This window comes from Mustela erminea, chromosome 14, assembly GCF_009829155.1.
Source record: "Mustela erminea isolate mMusErm1 chromosome 14, mMusErm1.Pri, whole genome shotgun sequence".
NCBI classification, from domain to species: domain Eukaryota; kingdom Metazoa; phylum Chordata; class Mammalia; order Carnivora; family Mustelidae; genus Mustela; species Mustela erminea.
In genome coordinates, this window is record NC_045627.1 from 20,455,068 (window position 1) to 20,475,240 (window position 20,173).

The following is a 20,173-nucleotide window of genomic DNA, read 5'->3' on the forward strand; positions in this document are numbered from 1 at the left end:
TTCTCTAAAAACTATTAAGTATTGGTGAAAGAAATTGGAATAAATAGATATTCTATGTTCATGGACATTAAGAATTAATATTGTTAAAATGTCTATATTATCCAAAGCACTCTACGGATTCTGTGAAATTCCTATCAAGATGCCAATAGCATGTTTCACAGAACTAGAACAAATAATACTAAACTCTGTATGGAACCACAAAAGACCTTGAATAGCCAAAGTGATCTTAAGAAAGAACAGAGCTGGAGGCATCACAATCCCAGATTTCAAGATATACTACAAAACAATAGTAATCAAAACCATATGATACAGGTACAAAAACAGATACCAAGATCTTTGCAACAGAATAGAGTCCAGAAATAAACATTTTCTTTTATGAATAATTTATCTCCAAAAAAGGAGGCAAGAATATACAATAGGGTGAAAATCATCTCTTTGGAACACTGGACAGCTGTATGGAAAAGAAGGAAATTAGACCACTTCCTTATACCACCCACAAAAATAATCCCAAGATGGATAAAAGACCTAAATGTCTTTTATTATGACCTGAAGCCATAAGACTCCTAGAAGAAAAAACATAACCAATAATCTTTGTTTTAAAAACATTTTATTTATTTGAGAGTAAAAGAATGAGTGGGGGCAGAGGGAGGAGAACCAGGCTCCTCCCTGAGCAGGGAGCTCAATTTAGGGTTCCATCCCACACCCCCACAATCACGGCCTGAGCCAAAGGCAGATGCTCAACCAACTGAGCCTCCCAGACATGCCAGTAATTTTTTTGACATCCATGTTAGCAACATTTTTCTAGATATGTTTTTTAATGTAAGGGAAACAAAGATAAAAATAAACTACACCAAAATTAAAAGCATTTGCACAGCAAACAACAAGACACAAAGGCAACCTAGTGAATGGATATATTTGCAATATATCTAATAATATGTCCAATTAGGGGTTAATATTCCAAAATATACAAAGAACTCCTACAACTCAATACTAAAGAAATAATTCAATTTAAAAATGAGCAGAAGACCTAAATAGTGATTCTTCCAAAGAGGACATCCATATGGCCAACAGACACATGAAAAGATGCTCAAATACAAACCCAAACCACCGTGAGATGTCACCTCCCACTTGTAAGAATGGTTAAATAGCAAATGATGGGGAGGGTGGAGGGCAAAAGGAACCCTCATACACTGTTTGATGGGAATGCAAACTGGTGCAGCCACTGTAGGAAACAGTATGGACGTTCCTCAAAAAATTAAAACTAGGACTACCAAGCAATTCAATTCCATACTGGGTATTCCCCAAAGAAAAGGAAAACACTAATTCAAAAGAATATATGCTCCCCTATGTGTACTGCAGCATTATTTACATTAGCCAAGTAAGGAAGGTAGCCTAAGTGTCCGTCAATAGATAAAGGGATAAAGAAGATGCGATAGATACAGATACATACACGCAGGACTATTACTCAGCCATATAAAAGAATACGATCTTGCCATTTGCAACAATATGGATGGACCTAGTGGATATCATGCTATGTGAAATAGGGCAGGCAGGCAAAGACAAATACCATCTGATTTCACTTCTCTGTGGAACCAAAAAAGAACGTGAAAGAGCAGAAACAGACCCATAAATACAGAGAACAAACTGATGGTTGCCAGAAGGGTGGGGGGTGGGGATAGGCAAAAGCAGGGAAGGGGTGTGGGAGGTACAGGCCATGGAATGAGGAAGTCGGGATGGCAGGCACAGCACAGGGAATATAGTCCGTAGTACAGCGCAATGTGGAGGCAGATGGCAGCAACACTTGCAGCGAGCACAGTGTAGTGCATGGGTTGGTGGGATCGCTGTGTTCTACACCTGAAACTAATTAACGCTGTGTGTCAGCTACACTTCAATAGGAAATTGATAATAATAGGGGCTCAGTAAGAGTCATCTCCTGAGGCTCACCGCCGGCTACACATGAATGTCTGCAATTCATCCAGAGGCACTAACCGGTGTGGTAGTGTTTAGGAATAAGCAGCCAGTCGTCATGTGTAGGGCAAACTAGGAAAGGGACAGGCTAGCTGGGTGGAAGGGCATTCCAGTAATTCACATCTGGGAAGCTCAGAAGTTCCAACAGGTAAGATGGCTGTGGGAAGAAAGGCTTGCTAAAGAGAAAGTGGTAGTGGAAAGGACAGGGAGACCTAGGACTTTAAGCCTCGGGTCCCTTGTGGGGCTTCTGTGAAGGTATGAGGCGCTGAGCAGAGGGGTGTAGAGCAGAGGCCGCGCTCCACAGGTGCCACGGCCGCTCTCCTGCTAACATCACCAGGAACACTTGTGCTGGGGTCCTTCCTTGTTTGGAGCCCTCTCCTTCAAAGGAAATAATTCGAACTGCTCTTGGTGAAAGTGATGGGCAAAAATAATCATCGAGAGAGACATGAATCCGGTATTAGGAGAACAATTTCCAAAGCAATTATTTGTCCGGGTGCATCACTTTGATGGAAGGAGGGGTCTTTTTCATCTCTGTGTTCCCTGAGCCTGGCCCAAAGCTACCCTCCTTGGATTGGTCTGGCTCGTGGGGCCTCCTAATAAGGATGCCTTGTGTCAGGTTATCCACTGAGGACTGATGACCAGGAGGAGAGGGTAGGAGGAGCATTCTCCTGCAGAAGGACTCAGTCAGCAGATCACCGATCACATGCTCTGCGCTGGGCATTCTCCTACACTCTGGGAACACTGCAAGACTGAGAACAAGACTGAGTCTGGAAAGAAGACAGACACAAAGCATAGAAAGTGGCATAAAGGGTGTGTCAGAGAGCATGGCAGGCCACAAGTTTAAATTCAAGGGGTGCCTGGCTGGCTCGGTCAGTGGAGCAATACGATGCTTTACCTCAGGGTCGTGAGTTCAAGCCCCACGTTGGGTGCAGAGATTACATTTAAAAATAAAATCTTTTTTAAAAATGCAACAACTGAATCTAATCCTTGAATTTAAACTTTATGTTGGTTGATAGAGGTCATGGGATCAGTTCCGTGACCAGTAACAGTGCGCTGATCCTAATGAGTGAGGGTAGTATTGGCAGGAGATGGTGTCCTATTACTGATGTCCTTGGGACATTCTAGTGATTTTGGACTTCATCTCAGGTGTAATCAAGGGCAGGGAAAGAGCTAGAAAGTGGAAGAAGCATCTTGAATGGCCAAGGACAGCCAGAGGGGTCCCGCACCTGCACTAAAAAGACAACAGACAAACTTGACCCAGGATGGTTTTGCTAAGTGATTTCCTTGAAAAGGTTTCCATCCTGTTTTGCTATTAATCCAGCATCATTTCGTTACCACTACTCAGGTGTGTCCCCAGATAAGAATAGATGTTCTGTGAAGTTATAACAATTCAAGATTTCTTGTTTAGAAAACCAAAGTGATTCTCTCTTCATTTCTCTCACAGCCCACCTTTCTCAGGCCCAGATCCTATGAAAACATACAACATCATACTGAGGGGGATTGACATGATAGAATTTCCAAAGAAGATTGCCAAAAATGCTGCTAATTTAATTAAAAAACTATGCAGGTAAGCATTTCAGCCCCATAACTTTTGAAAGGATCCTAATTCAGAAGTGATTAGATTCCTTACAGTTCTTATTTTCTTTCCAGGGATAACCCATCAGAAAGATTAGGGAATTTGAAAAATGGCGTGAAAGACATTCAGAAGCACAAGTAAGTATTCTTTCCTCTTCCCTTTCTGTGGAAGGTCCAGAAAGCAAGACAGGTACCCGCTCCCCCCAGGCTGGGTGATGGGAGCACTGAGCCTATGGGAACACCCAAGGGGACGTCAGTCCAGTTAGCCTTCTGACCTAAGGCCCTTCTGCTATATCTCAGGGACACACACGACCCCAAGCCATACTAAGCGACCGGTTCACTGAATTCAGTTTCTCCCAACTTACACTAATGGGCATTTTTCCTCTCTAGCTCAAAGAGGAAATGTGTGCTTTTAATTCTGGGATTCTCCTCTCTACCAGGATATCAAAAACAAAAGTCCTCTACCATATTATACCTCATTTCCCAGACTAAAACTGGAATATATTTTTCCCACCACTTCCTAAGTAGATGATAAAGAAAACAAAAAACAAAAACAAAAACAGTGTTGTTGTTTTTTTTAAAACCAGAGCAACATCTTAAATATTAAACCTTACCTAGTTAATTGGATATTTGATTGCTAAACTAAGACCAAATTGTTTTTTTTTTTTAATGAGTCTGTTTTTGCAACCCTCACAAGAAATTCACATACCAGATGAACTTACGTATCAAAATATCTAAAATGCCTGCTAAGAGTTTAGTGTAAGCATTTGCTACTTTAAAGACAGAACAGAACCAAAAACCTTAGCATTGTCTGGTCTGCATTTTCACAGGAAAAACTACACAAAATACCTTCAGTCTATTTTAATTAAATGTGTTGCCATTTAATTAGGAATTGTTATGACCCTAGTATTGCATATTTAATTTTCTACGAACATGCAAAAAAAGTGCCAAGTCAGAGTTAGACCTCATACAGTGATGTGGAAAGGTTAATTAACTGAGGCCACACACAGAATCAGTACAAAGCTAAAAGGATAATTTTCTATCCTGACTTTTCATGCCCTGGTTCTACAGCCTTAAAAATCAAATGTCCTATAAAGCTCAGGGCCAAACAGATCATGACATTTATTAAGTTATAATGATAATATAAGAATAAGGTCATACAGACATTCTGCCTGAAATGCCTGGAAAAGGAGTTATTTTCTAATTGGTGTTCAGTATTTCAAGAATTAACTTACTGTATGGAAGGCATATTTCAAAAACCCTGAGCAGAAAAATTTGCAATTAAAGAGAACACATTCTTGTCACGTAGAAAATGTTTGCCTAGTTCCTTTCTATCACGTTTGTTGCAGTGAAGTTTTAGCTGAAGAAAAATGCCTTTAACTAGCTGCCTTTTCTTTTTTTCCTTTCCTAGATGGTTTGAGGGCTTTAACTGGGAAGGCTTAAGAAAAGGGACCTTGACACCGCCCATAATACCAAGTGTAAGTACACGATCCAACTTACAGCTCTGTGACACATGTACGGTGTTTATGTCAGTGTTAAAGTTTTATCGTATGTTCAGATTAAATAAACTACAGGAGAAGTACCATCTTAGAATAGTCGTATATAAAACCCAAGCCTAAACGCAGGTCAGTTAGGGGATAGTCATTTTATATATACTTTAGCATTATCTTTCTAAACTATTCAGTCTAATTTCTTTGTGACTAAAAATGGGCTTGCAGTACAGTAAGTGTTCAGTATGCACTGATGGAGACAGAAGAACATAACGGGTATCCAGCAACCAGTTTCCTTTTTTGTTTTCTTTTTCCAGAATATCTGAACTTCATACATTATTGCCCAAGAATACATTAGGACTACTCACGCATTAGGACTACTCATGAATTATGACCAGTTTAGTCTATAAAAGAGTCCATGTGGGTGAATTAGGGCAATGGGCTGTTATTCTGTCTTTACGATCCCAGTTTATGCCCTATCTTGCTCTGTCCCCAAGAGCCTAGCCCATAAAAGCCACTCGGAGCATTCCTGTGCACTCTGTTTTCAGCAGCTACCGATTCCTGGCCAATAATGTTTCTTTTATGCTCCCAGCTCACTTCCAAGTACTCCCAGGCAATACTGTGTTCATCTACCCTTTCATGAGGCCCCGAAAGAAAAGGATTCTCTTTCCTTAACTGTCTTTTCTGCGCGTCAGGTGTTTTGGTAAATAGCAGCCCACTAAGGGTGATCAAGTATTTTTTAATAAAATAAATCTGTCCGATGAAAGGTCTTGTATCTTTACAAAGAGGCAGGGGGTTGCTTTGCTGTCCTGAGCCATTCAGGTCTTGACTCCCTTTTTCTGGGACTAACTCAAGACTGCTCTTTATACAGAAATGTTTTCCCTACTTTTAAGTTTTATTTCTGTGGTAACACAAGCAAAACAAATTCCATTACCATACTTCCCATGACAGTTACTAATGGCATACCTGAAGTTTTGGATGGTGTTTTTTTTTTTTTTTTTTAGAACAAAAATAGAATAAGAAACTTGGAGTGTAAATAGCAAGCCTTACTGAACAGTATATATTTATGGATTATAGCCATATATATTTCATTCATTATTAATATATATGTGGTTGTAAATATCCTAGAATATGAGGGAAACTAAAGCATGGATTGCTCTTACTGATGTTCTCCAGAAGGGCCTTTACCCAGTAATCTGCTCGAGTTTAGGAATGGCTTTTTAGTACCCTTGAATTACACAAAAGCCTTAAGATAGCCTACAGGGCTCTGCATGACCTGATTTCTCCTCTTTGTACTCAAGTACTCTCCTCTCCTATACGGCAGCCACGCTGGCCTTCTTTGATTATGTCACAGCACAAAGCCCTGTCTCTTACCTCAGGACCTTTGCATGGGCAAAAATCGAACCCAATACTTAGTTTTAAAATAAAATTTTCTCAAAGCGGCTTTCCATCATCCCTCTTATACTCATTTTTCTTCGTAGCAGTAACCAAACTTTCTAGCTGTAGATTCTGTTTTAATCTTACAGGGTACCCTCTGCTAGAGTAGAAACTTCATGACGATAAGAGCCATGTCTGGTTTTAGTCAGCACTGTGCCCACCCCACCCCCCCCCACCAACGCAAAGCACAAAACTTGTACCTAGTAGACGCTTAAAAAAAATAGCTGTTGATTGGGGAATGAAGAAAGAATGCTTTGTAAGACTCCGTTTGGCATTTGACTCTCCAATGCAGAAATCCTCTCCCTGTCCCTCCTCTCACCGGCAGGTGGCATCACCCACAGACACTAGCAATTTCGACAGTTTCCCTGAGGACAATGACGAGCCGCCCCCTGATGACAACTCGGGATGGGACATAGACTTCTAATGTATTTCTCTTACCTGCTTCTGCCTTGCTGAAGTCAGCTTTTCCTGAGACACAGCTGCCAGCAAACCTGAGGGACGGAGAGAAGATTAGTGCTCGGGGTCACCATGATGCCTTTGATCGATGCTGCTCCGGTAACTACAGTGGCATTAGGACTTATTGCTTAGATGACAGTAGTGCTCTTTACATGTTTTCTGTTGGATCCTCCAAATAGCAGTTGACATGGTGGTCCTGAAGCAAAGCCTTTCACCCCAGTAACGAGATGTCTTCTAGTGTTGCGATGACCTTGCTTTGCTCTGACTATACTTTGAAAGACGGTCAGAAACACGTCAATCTAGTCAAAGAGTCTGGACCTTGCTAGAATTATCAGGAAGATCAGAAAAATACGATAGTGGGTGCGATAGGTGACCGTGGTGCAAAATCAGGGCTCTTCCTTTCCTTCTGGGGAGGTCGGAGGATACATTCATGCAAGCCGGTGTCTGCACCGCACGGAAGAGGGCCACGCGTCTGTTGGTCAAGAGGTCATGTCAAACCAGTGCTAGAAGTTTCCTGATTTAATTTCCCAGCCGTGCTGATGACGAGACTGAATGTTACCTTTCCTTTCCGACAGATTTTAAAAATTGATACGATCAAAAGCACAACTGCTATAGATTCTGCTGAGGACTCTCATAGCAGGCATATAGGCGTTTTCACAGAGGATTGAAAAAAAAAAAACATGCATGATATTTGTTTCTTTTTTTGACTAATTGGCATGACAGAGTGGAAAAAACAACTCACAAACCATTTCATATCTTTTTAAAATACTGTGCTTCGAGATGGTCCTGGAAATAAACGACTAGCAGCCAACTGATTTTTATTTATTACCTAACATGCCCTCAGACTGAGGCTTAAAATATTCCCTTTTATAAAAAGAAACCCTTGGGGGTGGGGGCAGGGTGGGGTGGAGAGGGACTAAGATCCATCCAAAAATAAAAATAAAAAACTATCTAGGTGCTATGTATATCTTTCATCTGTAAATGTCCGTGTCTGAGAAGACAACACAAATTCTAATCATCACCTGTGTAGCCAGAGACCCAAGCATTCTTCACTACGTTTACCAACCAAACTCCCATCAGATTTCACTTACACAACATGGCCTAGGTTTGAGGGGGAACGGGGATTAAAATCCATTCAACTGGCTTCTTGTCTTAGTCCTGAACCAAAAAGAGGAAGAGGAGGAAAGCACAAAAATCACTGAGATTCACCAAATGGGAAAGCTTGCTTCTGCCAGGTCAGGGAATGGGACTGGACCTAGCCAGGTGTTGATGACTTTTTGGTGAATCAGCCAGTGTAAGTTCATGCACGTGTGAGAGTGGGAACGGAGTTGAGAAGAAAACAGGACCCTGCTTTCTCAAACAGAGCGTTAGCTAAGTAGGGCAGAAATTATTGCAATCCTGAAATGCATTTGAACATACAAAACTTACCTGCTTTTTTCATGAGGGGTAAAGAACCCAGTTGAAACTAAGTCCATTGTTGGCAGGCAAGTTGACTACAATTAGCTATCCTAGGTAGTGGACCATTCTGGAAGCTTCTCCTGGACAAGTGGCATTCTACCTGAGGAAACGAATGTATACTCTTATGAGCGCTGATTTGGAACAGTGTGTGAATTTGGTGTTTTAAATTGAAGGTTGCTTTTTTCCAGTATAAGGTGTTTTTATAAGTTAATGAAACATAAGCATTTCTGAAAAAAAAAATGTCCGCACAGGTCATCATACCATACCCAGGAAGGCATATATTACGATTTCTGTTTGAATTTTTCATACCAAGACTACTTTAGAATATGGTATCCAAACATAATCTAACATTTGGGGAGTAAAAATACTAAGAGCATACTACATACTATCAGAATAGAGTTACATTAAAAGTTTGATCCCAAGATGTTACTGTTAAATTCTTGTGTTAGTGTTTTCCCTTCCTTACAAATAATTGCTTAAGATCAGTTTATTCCCCAAGATACCCATGTCCTTCAACAGATTTCAGAATATAAAAGTAAACCTACCAACCTAAAATCCAGCTATGAATGCTATTTCAGAAATTTTATACTGCTTTTATCTGGGCTTTTAAAAGTATATAATTCCAACATCACGGTCACTGTTCAGTGATTTTTGTTAAAAGAGGTTTAGGCACACTAAAGTTTTGCTAGAATACTATGTGGTCACTAAGAGAATCTGCTCCTGCAATTTTTCAAATGCCCCAGCAGCACCAGAGCCTAGCGCTTGCTGTGGTTCACGTCTAAGACAACACTGTGTACACGTTCTCTGAGGAATGAAGACGTAGCATCCAGCTCAATGGAACTGTCAGTTTTCCCACCTGTTAGCACAGCTCCGTTACATCGCCCTGGTGGCACTGCATTAGGAGGTCTACAGCAATCACTAACCAAAAAAGGTGAACTACATCTTCCACAAACTGCTAAGAGAAAACAGTCCTCTAATCCTCAGCATTGAAATTTAAGGATTTAAATCTTGTCTTAATGAAGACACTAGGGCTAAAATTCATGGTCAGCTTTGGAAAGCGCATCTCACTTTATTTCTGAACTGTTCACGCCCCTCTCTTTTCTTACACTAAAGAACATCTGGATAAGTTAGAATAGTGCCAACTTGTTTGATTTGCTGACTTTCTTGTTAATACTTTGAGTATGGGAAATAAGGGCTTTCTGTGCCTCTTGATACACAGGAAAACTGAAAACTGCCAAGGAAAGGAACATCATGATATCTGAGTTAAACTGAACACGTTAGAGAAAATGATGTCTGGAAATTTGCTATAAATGACCTTTATGTTCGTGTCTTCTTTGTTACTCACATATAAATCAGATCCACGTGGCATTGAAAACAAATTTCTTTTGATTCCATTCTTTACGAGTCACATTTTTTTTTTTACTTAAAATTATGGGATATGCATGTGAATCACACATGTGTAATATATAAATTCAGCTACTGAATTTTTCTCATTTCGTTTCTACATGATGGAACTGAGGGTAAACTGAAATTTTAAAGAAGTCAGCTACCATACTGAAAATGAGGATATTAGAACTGATTTCATACGGTAGAGGTGATCTGTGCATTATTCATAATGATGTTTTCTTTCACAATAGGACCACAGATAAATATTTATGTAAATAGAAATTTTTGTGTGATATTTTGTGGTACATATAACTTTTTTTAGTGTTTCACAGCATTATTATTTCATTTCCTTTGTACTGAATAATGTTTTTAGGTCCAAGTAGACTTGAATTAATGTCATAATTGTCAGTATTATTGAAAATTATGTCAACTGTATGGTTTCATCTGTTCCATAGTTTAGAACATGACCTGGCTATCTGGCATTGTTGCAAGTGCCTTAAATTCATGGCATCCTATTAAAAAACAAATTTGGTGTTATGCTGCATGACAAAGACAAATACACCTCAAAATGTTGTCCTTTCTTAGCTTGCTGCGTTTTACAGTTCTTTCTGCTAACAATTTATAAGCCTTTATTATATAATATTGATGAATTACAGAAATGATGAAGTTGTTCTCTTATTTCTGTTACACGTACCAGAGCTGTGTATCTGTTACTGAGATACAGCGTCATTTCTGTGAAATGTATAAATGTATGTGCAGGTCAAATTAATATATGACATACTATCAGTCTGTATACAGGTATTCCTGTTTTGCTAAGCTGTGCAGATTCAGTTAAAAACAAAACAAAACAAAAAACCACTTAGTGCAGTCAAGTTCTAACGTCTCATTTTACAGACTCCATTACCAACTATCCAAATCAAAAGAAAAATTGGGAAGTGACTGCTAACCACACCTCGTTATGAAACCAATGATGAACATGTACCTTGGTGCACTCCTCAACAAAACAGGATGCTTTCTGAGTTCTTGTATATGCAAATCATTTATGAGGCAAGTTTTCAACAGACCAGGCAAGATAAACATTGGAAGTGTGTTGTTAGCCCTCCTCTTTATCTGCCCCTGAATTAACAGAGCTCTGGGAGCTTGACCATGACTCAGAGGTTTGGGCTTTCCGAGGAAAGGGACATTTCTTCAAGCATCATCTATCCAATTTATTTCATTGTATGATGTTTTTACAACTGGTCAGTTCTTTTGTATTCTTACAGCTATGGTTGATTGTCCTCTTACAATTTGTTCTACATGAAAGAGTCCTTTGTTAGTCAGAATGCAACAACTGTCATCAAATGGTCATTGACCACTTGCACTCTTTTGATGTAGATTAAAAACTTTTTCATAAAATTAATCTGCTTTGATTTGCTCTGTATTTTTCCTGCAGCTGTAATTGCCGAGTGCCTGTTGTATACTTTATAGAGTTGAAATAAAAAAAATAATTACTTTTGAACTTGGTGGATGTTTCATTTCAGACAAGACTGCAAGAATATAGCTGATGTCTCTCATACTGGAATAGAAATTCCCTGGAGTGCTACTGGAGAACGTCACTAAAACGATGTAAAACTTACTTATAACCCAAGTGTCCTTCACAACCTCATGCATTACGATCCAATGTAAAACTAATTTAGGAAATTGGTTTAAAGAATTCGGGAGGGATAATGTCAGGCCACCCAGTGTGAACAGAAAACCCCAGCCTTAGCAGTGCTCTGTGCCTCACAATTGCTACCTACCACCACCCACTCCTTGCTTGGGCTACCCCTTGTCAAATTCTAAACCAAGCAAACAATCAAAAAGATAATTCTTGTATAAGGCTGTGGACTATGAGGGAATTATTTTATGTGGAAAGCACCATCATGAATCCTTGTCTAAGGTTTATTTACCTGATCCCTCTGTTATGTTTTCTATTCATAAAGAATATACATTTAGAAAACAGTATGATGGCAACAAGTTCAATTCTTCAAAACCCTGGAAAACACACTCCTCTACCTCTTTGTTTCTCCCTGCCCTGAACAGAATACAAGTTAAAATTGACTGCCATATAAAGATTTTCTTAATCCGATTGTCTTTGTCTTGTTGACATCCCATCACCAGAAATGGTGAGTTGAAAACTCATTTCCAATGAAAACTAGAAATAATCCAGTTAGCTTCACCAGACAGAACCCATAAACAACTTTAAAAAATACTATGTGACTACAGCACATCCAATAATTTCACGTCTCCTGCAAAGATAACTAAACCAATGCTTGAAAATCAACCCCTCAGATTCTCAGGAATAGCCCTAGATGTGTAACGCATGTAACACAGAAGCACCACCACACTAATGTGTGTTTTTTTTTTTTCTGAGAGCCCTATTTAGAGTTTCTCTCTGCATTCCATACTTCTTTCCAACCCACAAGGCCCATAAATTGCTAAAACAGTAATGTTTACCTATTACAACTGTGGGTTTCACCCAGGAGGAGTCTAGGGGGCAAAACACAAATCCATCCATATAATTGACAGATTAATCTCAACCTCATGCAAAAATAATAAAATCAAACCAAAAAAAGAAAGAAGAAAGAAAAAGTAAACAAGGCATGCCTACTAATCCTAAAGGTTGGAACAAATTTCATAAAAATTAATGGACAGGCTTTCAGGGCATATGGTCTAGACCAGTGTTTTTCAAACATCAATGTCATAATATGTGTCTGGGAAATATGGTGAGAACATATTTCAAGGATCACCCATAGTTATTTTGAGGTAGCTCCCAAATCTGTATTTTTAATAAGCCCCTTAGTATATTTTAGTGAAAATATTTATACACATCCATGGAAGAGAAATAGGAACAAAACACTGATGGGAAAGCATTTCAAAAATGATAAGATAAAAGGGGAAAATAAAAAGTCATGGACATGGTTTCAGCCACGCCACCAGGGCACCCCTGCATGGAACACTCCAGAACACCTGGCTGCACTAGTCTTGGCTCCAGTAGCCCAGCCAGGGCACTCCCTGCCTGAACACTTTCAGATAATCCAACTTCTACCCAGTTCAACTTCAACTGTCCTGCCAGTGTGTATTTTGCTCAGAGAGCTCAGTGGCCATTCCAGCCTATACCCATTTTAGCTTTGACTGTCTTGCCAGCTCCCCTGCCTCTGCATGGAGCATGCCAGGACCTCCCAGACTGTTCCCTTCCTCAGTTCCAGTAGCCTCTTTGGGGCACCTGTGTGGAGAGTTCCAGAACACCCCAGTTTACATCTACTTCAGCTTCAGCTGTCCTGCCAAGATGAACCTCAATGTAGAGCCCCAGGTGCCTGTGGCTTGCCCCCTTAGTTGAAGCTTAGTTGTAGCTACCCTGCCAGGGTATTCTCTGCACAGAGCTCTGAGGCTCCCATCCTATACACTTCCCCAGATCCAGCCACCCCACCAAGGCACCCCAAGCACAGAGTGTCCTGGGACAGCTGGCTTGTACCCATCTCAGCTTCAGCTATCCTGGACAGAAGTCATCAGTGCATAGAATACTGGGACACCACAGCCTGCAGCCTCTTGGCTTTAGCTACCCTGACAGGGTTCCTGCTGCTGGAAAGCCTCCAGATCCCCAGCCCGTGCTAGCCACAGCTCCAGCCAGCCAGAAAAAGTCCACCAAGCACACACAATATACATAGAAGACAGCCTCCACAAGACCATTCCTTCAAGTTTTGAAGTAGTTATTCTGCCTAATCCACAGAAACAAACAGAGAAGTCAAGCAAAACAGGGAGACAGACAAATATGCTCCAAAAGAAAGAACAAGAAAAAAAGTTCAGGAAAGGAGCTAAATCAAACAGAGACACTACTGGGCTGAAGAGGAGTAGAAGAACTCAGTGAAGCCTTTAATAAAGAGATACAAAATACAAAAAAAAAAAAAAAAAAAAAGGAAAGAAAGAAAGAAAGAAAGAAATTTTTAAAAGCACACACTAGAGGGAATCAACAGATTCACAGTTGCAGAAGAATTTATCAGCAGTCTGTAAGCAAGGATAATAAAAAGCACTCAGTAAAACAGCAAAAAGCCATTAAAATTTTAGAAGTGATTATAGCTTAAGGGGTCTCTTGAACAACAGCAAGTAAACATACACTTATATTATAGGGATCCCAGAAGATGATGAGAATAAAGGATGGAATACTTATTTATAGAAATAATTGCTAAAAACTTCCCTAATCCAGGGAAGGAAATAAACATCCAGGCCCAAGAAGTCCCAAGAGTTCCAAACAAGATGAACCCAAGGAGGTCCACATCACAGCACATGATCATTAAAATGTCAAAGCCTAAAGATAAAGAGAGAATTTTAAAAGCATCAAGACAGAAACAAAACATTACCTACAAATGAAAACAGATAAGGCTATCTGCTGTTCTTTTTTTTTTTTCCCAAGTAAAAACCTTGCAGGCCAGAAGGGAGTGGCATGTAATATTCAAAGTGCTGAAAGGAAAACAAAACAAAACCAAAAAAATACAACTAAAAATATTTTACCCACCAAGGTTTCTCGTTCAGATTTGAAGACAAAGAGCTTCCCAGACAAAAGATAAAGTTTATCACCACTAAACAAGAATTATGAGAAATGTTAATGGGAATTCTTTGAGTAGAAAAGAAATGACCATAAGACCAAAAAAAAAAAAAAATGACAGCATATACATAAAATGTAGAAGAGGGAGCAAAAAAGAAAGTCCCCTCCCTTTCTTTTTAGAATGTGTTTGAACTTAAATGACCAAATATAGAGGGCTGTTTACTTAGATTATATATGAACTCCGTGGTAACCAAAATCACAAAACCTATAAAAGATACACAAAAAAATGAAAAGAAAGAAAGGCAAGATAGCACTATAAAAACTTATCAGTCACAAAGAAAGAAGAAGAAAGAGAGAAGAACTATAGAAACAAGCAGAAAGCAAGTAACAACATGACACTAGGTACATACATATCAATAATTACTTTAAATGTAAATGGCCTAAAAGCTCTAATCAAAAGACATAATAAGGTGGTGGAACAGATAAAACAAGACTCATCTATATGGTGCCTACATGAGACACACTTTAGATCTAAAAACACCTACAGACTGAAAGGGAAGGGATGGAAAAAATTTAACAATGCAAAGGAAAACTAACCAAAAAGCCAGCATACCAATATTACATCAGACAAAACAGACTTTAAAACAAAATGGTAATAAGAGACAAAGAAGTACATTACATAATAATAATGATCAATCCAACAAGAGAATAATTGCAAATATCTATGCAACCAATACCAGAGCGCCTCAATACATAAAACAAATGTTAATGGACAAAAAAAGAGAAACTGACAGTAATACAGTAGGAGTAGGGCACTATAACCTCATTTACATCAATAGATAGATCATCCAGGCAGAAAATCAACAAGGAAACAGTGTCTTTGACTGACACATTGGACCAGATGGACTTAATACATATACACAAAACAAGTCATCCCAAAACAGTAGAATGCACATTCTTTTCAAATGTACATGAAACATTCTCCAGAAAAGATCACAGTTTAGGCTGCAAAACAAGCGTCAATAAATTTAAGACTGAAATCATGCCATGTATCTTTTCCTACCACAACAGTATGAAACCAGAAATAAATAATAAGAAAAAAAAATGAAAAAAGCACAAAGACATGGAGGTTAACAACAAGATACTAAAAAACCAGTGAGCCAATGAAGCAATCAAAGAAGAAAAAAAATATTCATGGGGAGAAGTGAAAATGAAAACACAACAATCAAAAGTCTTTGGGACACAGCCAAAGCAGTTCTAAGAGGGAAGTACATAGTAATACAGACCCACTTTAAGAAAACAAGAAAAAGTTCAATAAGCAATCAAAATTTACACCTAAAGACACTAGAAAAATAAGAACAAAGTCCAAGAAGAGTAGAAGGAAGGAAATAATAAAGATCAGAGCAGAGATTCCAGGAAAGATAGCAGAGTAGAAGGACCCTTAGCTTACCTCATCCCAAAGATATAATTAGATAACAGACACGTCAGTGTTAATACCCCAGAAAACAACCTGAAGACTGGCAGAACAGACTCTCCACAACTAAATTTAGGGAAAGTGCCACATCAAAGATGGTAGGAAAAGCAGACACACGATCAGGAGCTGAACAGACCACAGGACTCCCCAGGGGAGAGAGAGACAACACAGACCCAATGAGAGCGGAGAGAACACACTCTCACACCAGGGAGCCTGGAGGAGGAACACAAATTCCCATAACATTTGTATTTGAAGTGTGCCTGAGTGGCTCAGTTGTTGAGCATCTGCCTTCAGCTCAGGTCATGATCCCAGCGTCCTGGGATTGAGCCCCACAATAGGCTCCTTGCTCAGTGAGGAGTCTGCTTCTCCCTCTCCAGCTCCCCCTGCTGTGTTCTCTCTCTCATGTATCTCTCTGTAAAATAAATAAATAAATTCTTAAAAAACAATTTGGATTTGAAAACCAGAGGGGCTGAAATTTACCAGTTCTTGCAATTAGGAGGCTTAATACATGGAACTTTAAAAATCTGTGGGCTCCTAGAAAAGCCCGAAAGGAGAGAGGAAACTAAATCCCCACCTTTAAAGAGACAATACAATAAACAGTCCCTCTGAAACACAGAAGCAGTAGTTTGAAAAACATCTGGGAAATATGGAAGGGAAAATTGATTACTAATCTCAGAGCATGTGCTGGAAGGGGCAGTGATTGATCATTGGAAGACAACATTTTCAAGCATAATAACATTTGCATTATAGGGATCTGAAAAGGAGAAAAGAGAAGAAAGGGGACAGAAAATTTACTTGAAGAAATAATAGCTAAAAACTTCCCAAATTTGAGGAAAGAAACAGAAATCCAAATCCAGGAGGCATAGCTCACCCTAACCCTAACCCTCAACAAAATCAACCCAAGGTGGTCCACACCAAGACACATAGCACTTAAAATGTCAAAAAGTAGTGATAGATAGAGAAGTTGAAAAGCACTAAGAGAAAGGAAAACCATCATGTACATGGGAAACCCCAGAAGGCTCTCAGAAGATTTTTAACAGAAACTTGGCCAGAAGGGAGAGACATAATATATTCAAAGGGCTGAAGGAAAAAATCTCTGCAACTAAAAATACTTTATCCAGGAAGGTTATCACTCAAAATAGAAGAGATAAACATTTTCCCAAACAAAAGCTGAAGGAATTTGTGTCTACTAAACTAGCCCTATAAGAAATGTTAAAAAGGACTCTTTAAATAGAAAGAAAAGACCATCTGTAGGAGTAAGACAAGTAGGAAACACAAAATTACTAAAGTATATTTATAAAAATCAGTAAAAGAATTCACAAAATAAAAGGATATAAAGGATGAGGCTCTATACCTAAAAAAATGATGAAAGAGAGTAAAGAATTAGTTCAAGGGAGGGGGGTGAGGAGATGGGTGAGCCTGGTGGTGGGTATTAAGGAGGGCAAGTATTGCATGGAGCACAGGGTGTTATACGTAAACAATGAATCTTGGAACACTGCATCAGAAACTAATGATGTATTGTATGGTGACTAATGTTAACACACACACACACACACACACACACAAAGAATGGGTTCAAATTTAGACAACCATAAACGTAATATAGATTGCCATTTGCAGTTGACATTATATACAAACAGAATGGTAATCACAAATCAAAAGCCCGTAAGAGTCATGCAAAAAATAAAGAGAAAGGAATCCAAGTATATCACTCAAGAAAACAAAGCAAATGGTCAGAGAAGAGAGCAAGCAAAGAAAGGAAAAGAAAAGAACTACAAAAACAAACATAAAGCAAGTAACCAAAGGGCAATACTACATGACTATTGATCATTACTTTGAATATAAATGGACTAAACATTCCAATTGAAAGACCTAGCATGAAAAAATGAATAAAATATGACCCATCTATATGCTTCCTATAAGAGACTCATTTCAGACACAAGACACAGATATACGGAAAGTGAAGGAACAGAAAACAATTTCCCATGCAAATGAAAGTGAACAGAAAACTAAGGTAACAATACTTGTATCAGACAAAATAGACTTTATTTTTTTAAGATTTTATTTATTTGAAAAAAAAAAGATTTTATTTATTTGAGAGACAGAAACAAAAGAGAAAATGAACATTTGGGACTTCATTAAGATCAAAAACTTTGGCACAGCAAAGGAAATGGCCAACAAAACAAAGAGGCAACCCACAGAATGGGAGAAGATATTTGCAAATGACACTACAGACAAAGGGCTGATATCCAAGATCTATAAAGAACTTCTCAAACTCAACTCTCAAAAAACAGATAATCACGTCAAAAAATGGACAAAAGATGTGAACAGACACTTCTATTCACAAAGAAGACATACAAATGGCTAACAGACATATGGAAAAAATGTTCATCATCATTAGCTATTAGGAAGATTCAAATCAAAACCACGTTAAAATACCACCTTATACCAGTTAGAAAGGCCAAAATTAACAAGACAGTTAATTTGTGTTGTGTTAATTAACACAACAAGAGTTGGAGAGGATGTGGAGAACGGGGAACCCTGTTACACTGTTGGCGGGAATGCAAGTTGGTGGAGCCACTTTGGAAAAAGTTGTGGAGATTCCTTAAGAAATTAAAAATAGAGCTACCCTATGACCCTGCAATTGCACTACTGGGTATTTACCTCAAAGATACAGATGTAGTGAAAAGAGGGGCTATATGTACCCCATTGTTCATAGCAGCAATGGCCACAGTCGCCAAACAGTGGAAAGAACCAAGATGCCCTTCAAAAGACAAATGGATAAAGAAGATATGGTCCATATATACAATGAAATGTTATGCCTCCATCAGAAAGGATGAATACTCAACTTTTGTATCAACATGGGCAGGACTGGAGGAGATTATGTTGAGTGAAATAAGTCAAACAGAGAGAGTCAATTACCATAGGGTTTCACTTACTTGTGAAGCATAAGGGATAACAGAGAGGACATTGGGAGAAGGAAAGGAAAAGTGAATTGGGGGAATTTGGAGGGGGAGATGAAGCATGAGAGACTGTGGACTCTGAGAAACAAACTGAGTTTTGGAGGGGAGGTGGGTGGGGAAATGGGTGAGACTTGTGGTGGGTACTAAGGAAGGCACATATTGCATGGAGCAATGGAGCACTGGGTGTGGTGCATAGACAATGAATCTTGGAACACTGAAAAAATAAAATTAAATTTAAAAATATAGAAAAGAAAAATCAATCACCATGATACATCATATCAATAAGAGAAAGGATAAAAACCATATGATCATTTCACTAGGTGCAGACAAGGCATTGAACAAAGTACAACAATCATTAATTTTAAAAATGGTCAGTGGGGCGCCTGGGTGGCACAGTGGGTTAAGCTTCTGCCTTGGGCTCAGGTCATGATCTCAGGGTCCTGGGATCAAGTCCCTCATTGAGCTCTCTGCTCGGCAGGGAGCCTGCTTCCTCCTCCTCTCTCTCTCTCTGCCTGTCTCTCTGCCTACCTGTGATCTCTCTCTGTCAAATAAATAAATAAAATCTTAAAAAAAAATGGTCAATGAAGTGGGGTTAGAGGAAACTTAGCTCAACATAAAAAAAGGCCATATATGAAAAGCCCATAGCAAATATTATGCTCAATGATAAACAACAAAGCTCTTCCCCTAAGATTAGAAACAAGACCCTCTCATCACTTTTATTTCAAACAGTACTGGAAGTCCTATATGAGGCAACCAGACAAGAAATAAATAGCATCCAAATTGGCAAGGAAGAAGTAAAACCCTCACAATTTGCAGATGATATGATACCATACACAGAAAACCCTACAGGGGCACCTGGGTGGCTCAGTTGGTTAAGCATCTGCTTTCAGCTTGGGTAATGATCCCAGGGTCCTGGAGTCAGGCCCCGTGCTGGGCTCTCTGTTTGGTGAGAGCCTGTTTTTCCCTCTCCCCCTATCTCTCTCCCCATTCATTCTCTCTCTGTCAAATACATAAATAAAATCTTAAAAAAAAAAATAGAAAAGAAAACCCTAAAGACTGCCACCAAAAACTACTAGAATAAATGAATTCAGTCAAGTTGCAGGATACAAAAATAAATATACAGAAATACATTGCATTTCTGTACACTAATAAAATAAAAGAAAAAATAATATAGCAATACCAATTATAATTGCACCAAAAAGAATGAAATATTTAGGAAAAAATTAAGTAAAGAGGTAAAAGACCCATATGCTGAAAACTACAAAACATTATGAAGGACACTGAAGTCAACACAAAAACACAGAAGGACATTCTATGTGCATGGATTCGAAGAATATTGTTAAATTGTCCACCTTACCCAAAGCAATCTACAGATTCAATGCAATCCTTATCAAATTACAAACAG

At 38.9% G+C, this 20,173-nt stretch overlaps 1 protein-coding gene across 4 annotated transcripts in view; it reads left to right on the plus strand.

Annotated features, from left to right (window-relative positions):
* The window catches only part of PRKG1 (protein kinase cGMP-dependent 1), a 1,242,789-nt gene extending 1,231,521 nt beyond the window's left edge, over positions 1-11,268 (plus strand). For all 4 annotated transcript variants that reach the window (XM_032312294.1, XM_032312293.1, XM_032312295.1 and 1 more), the window contains 4 exons: positions 3,413-3,535; positions 3,619-3,681; positions 4,955-5,021; positions 6,796-11,268. In XM_032312294.1, coding sequence (XP_032168185.1) covers positions 3,413-3,535; positions 3,619-3,681; positions 4,955-5,021; positions 6,796-6,894 — 352 coding nt within the window. In that variant the 3' untranslated portion in view covers positions 6,895-11,268. The remainder of the gene's footprint in view (positions 1-3,412; positions 3,536-3,618; positions 3,682-4,954; positions 5,022-6,795) is intronic.
* Positions 11,269-20,173: the final 8,905 nt, after the last annotated feature.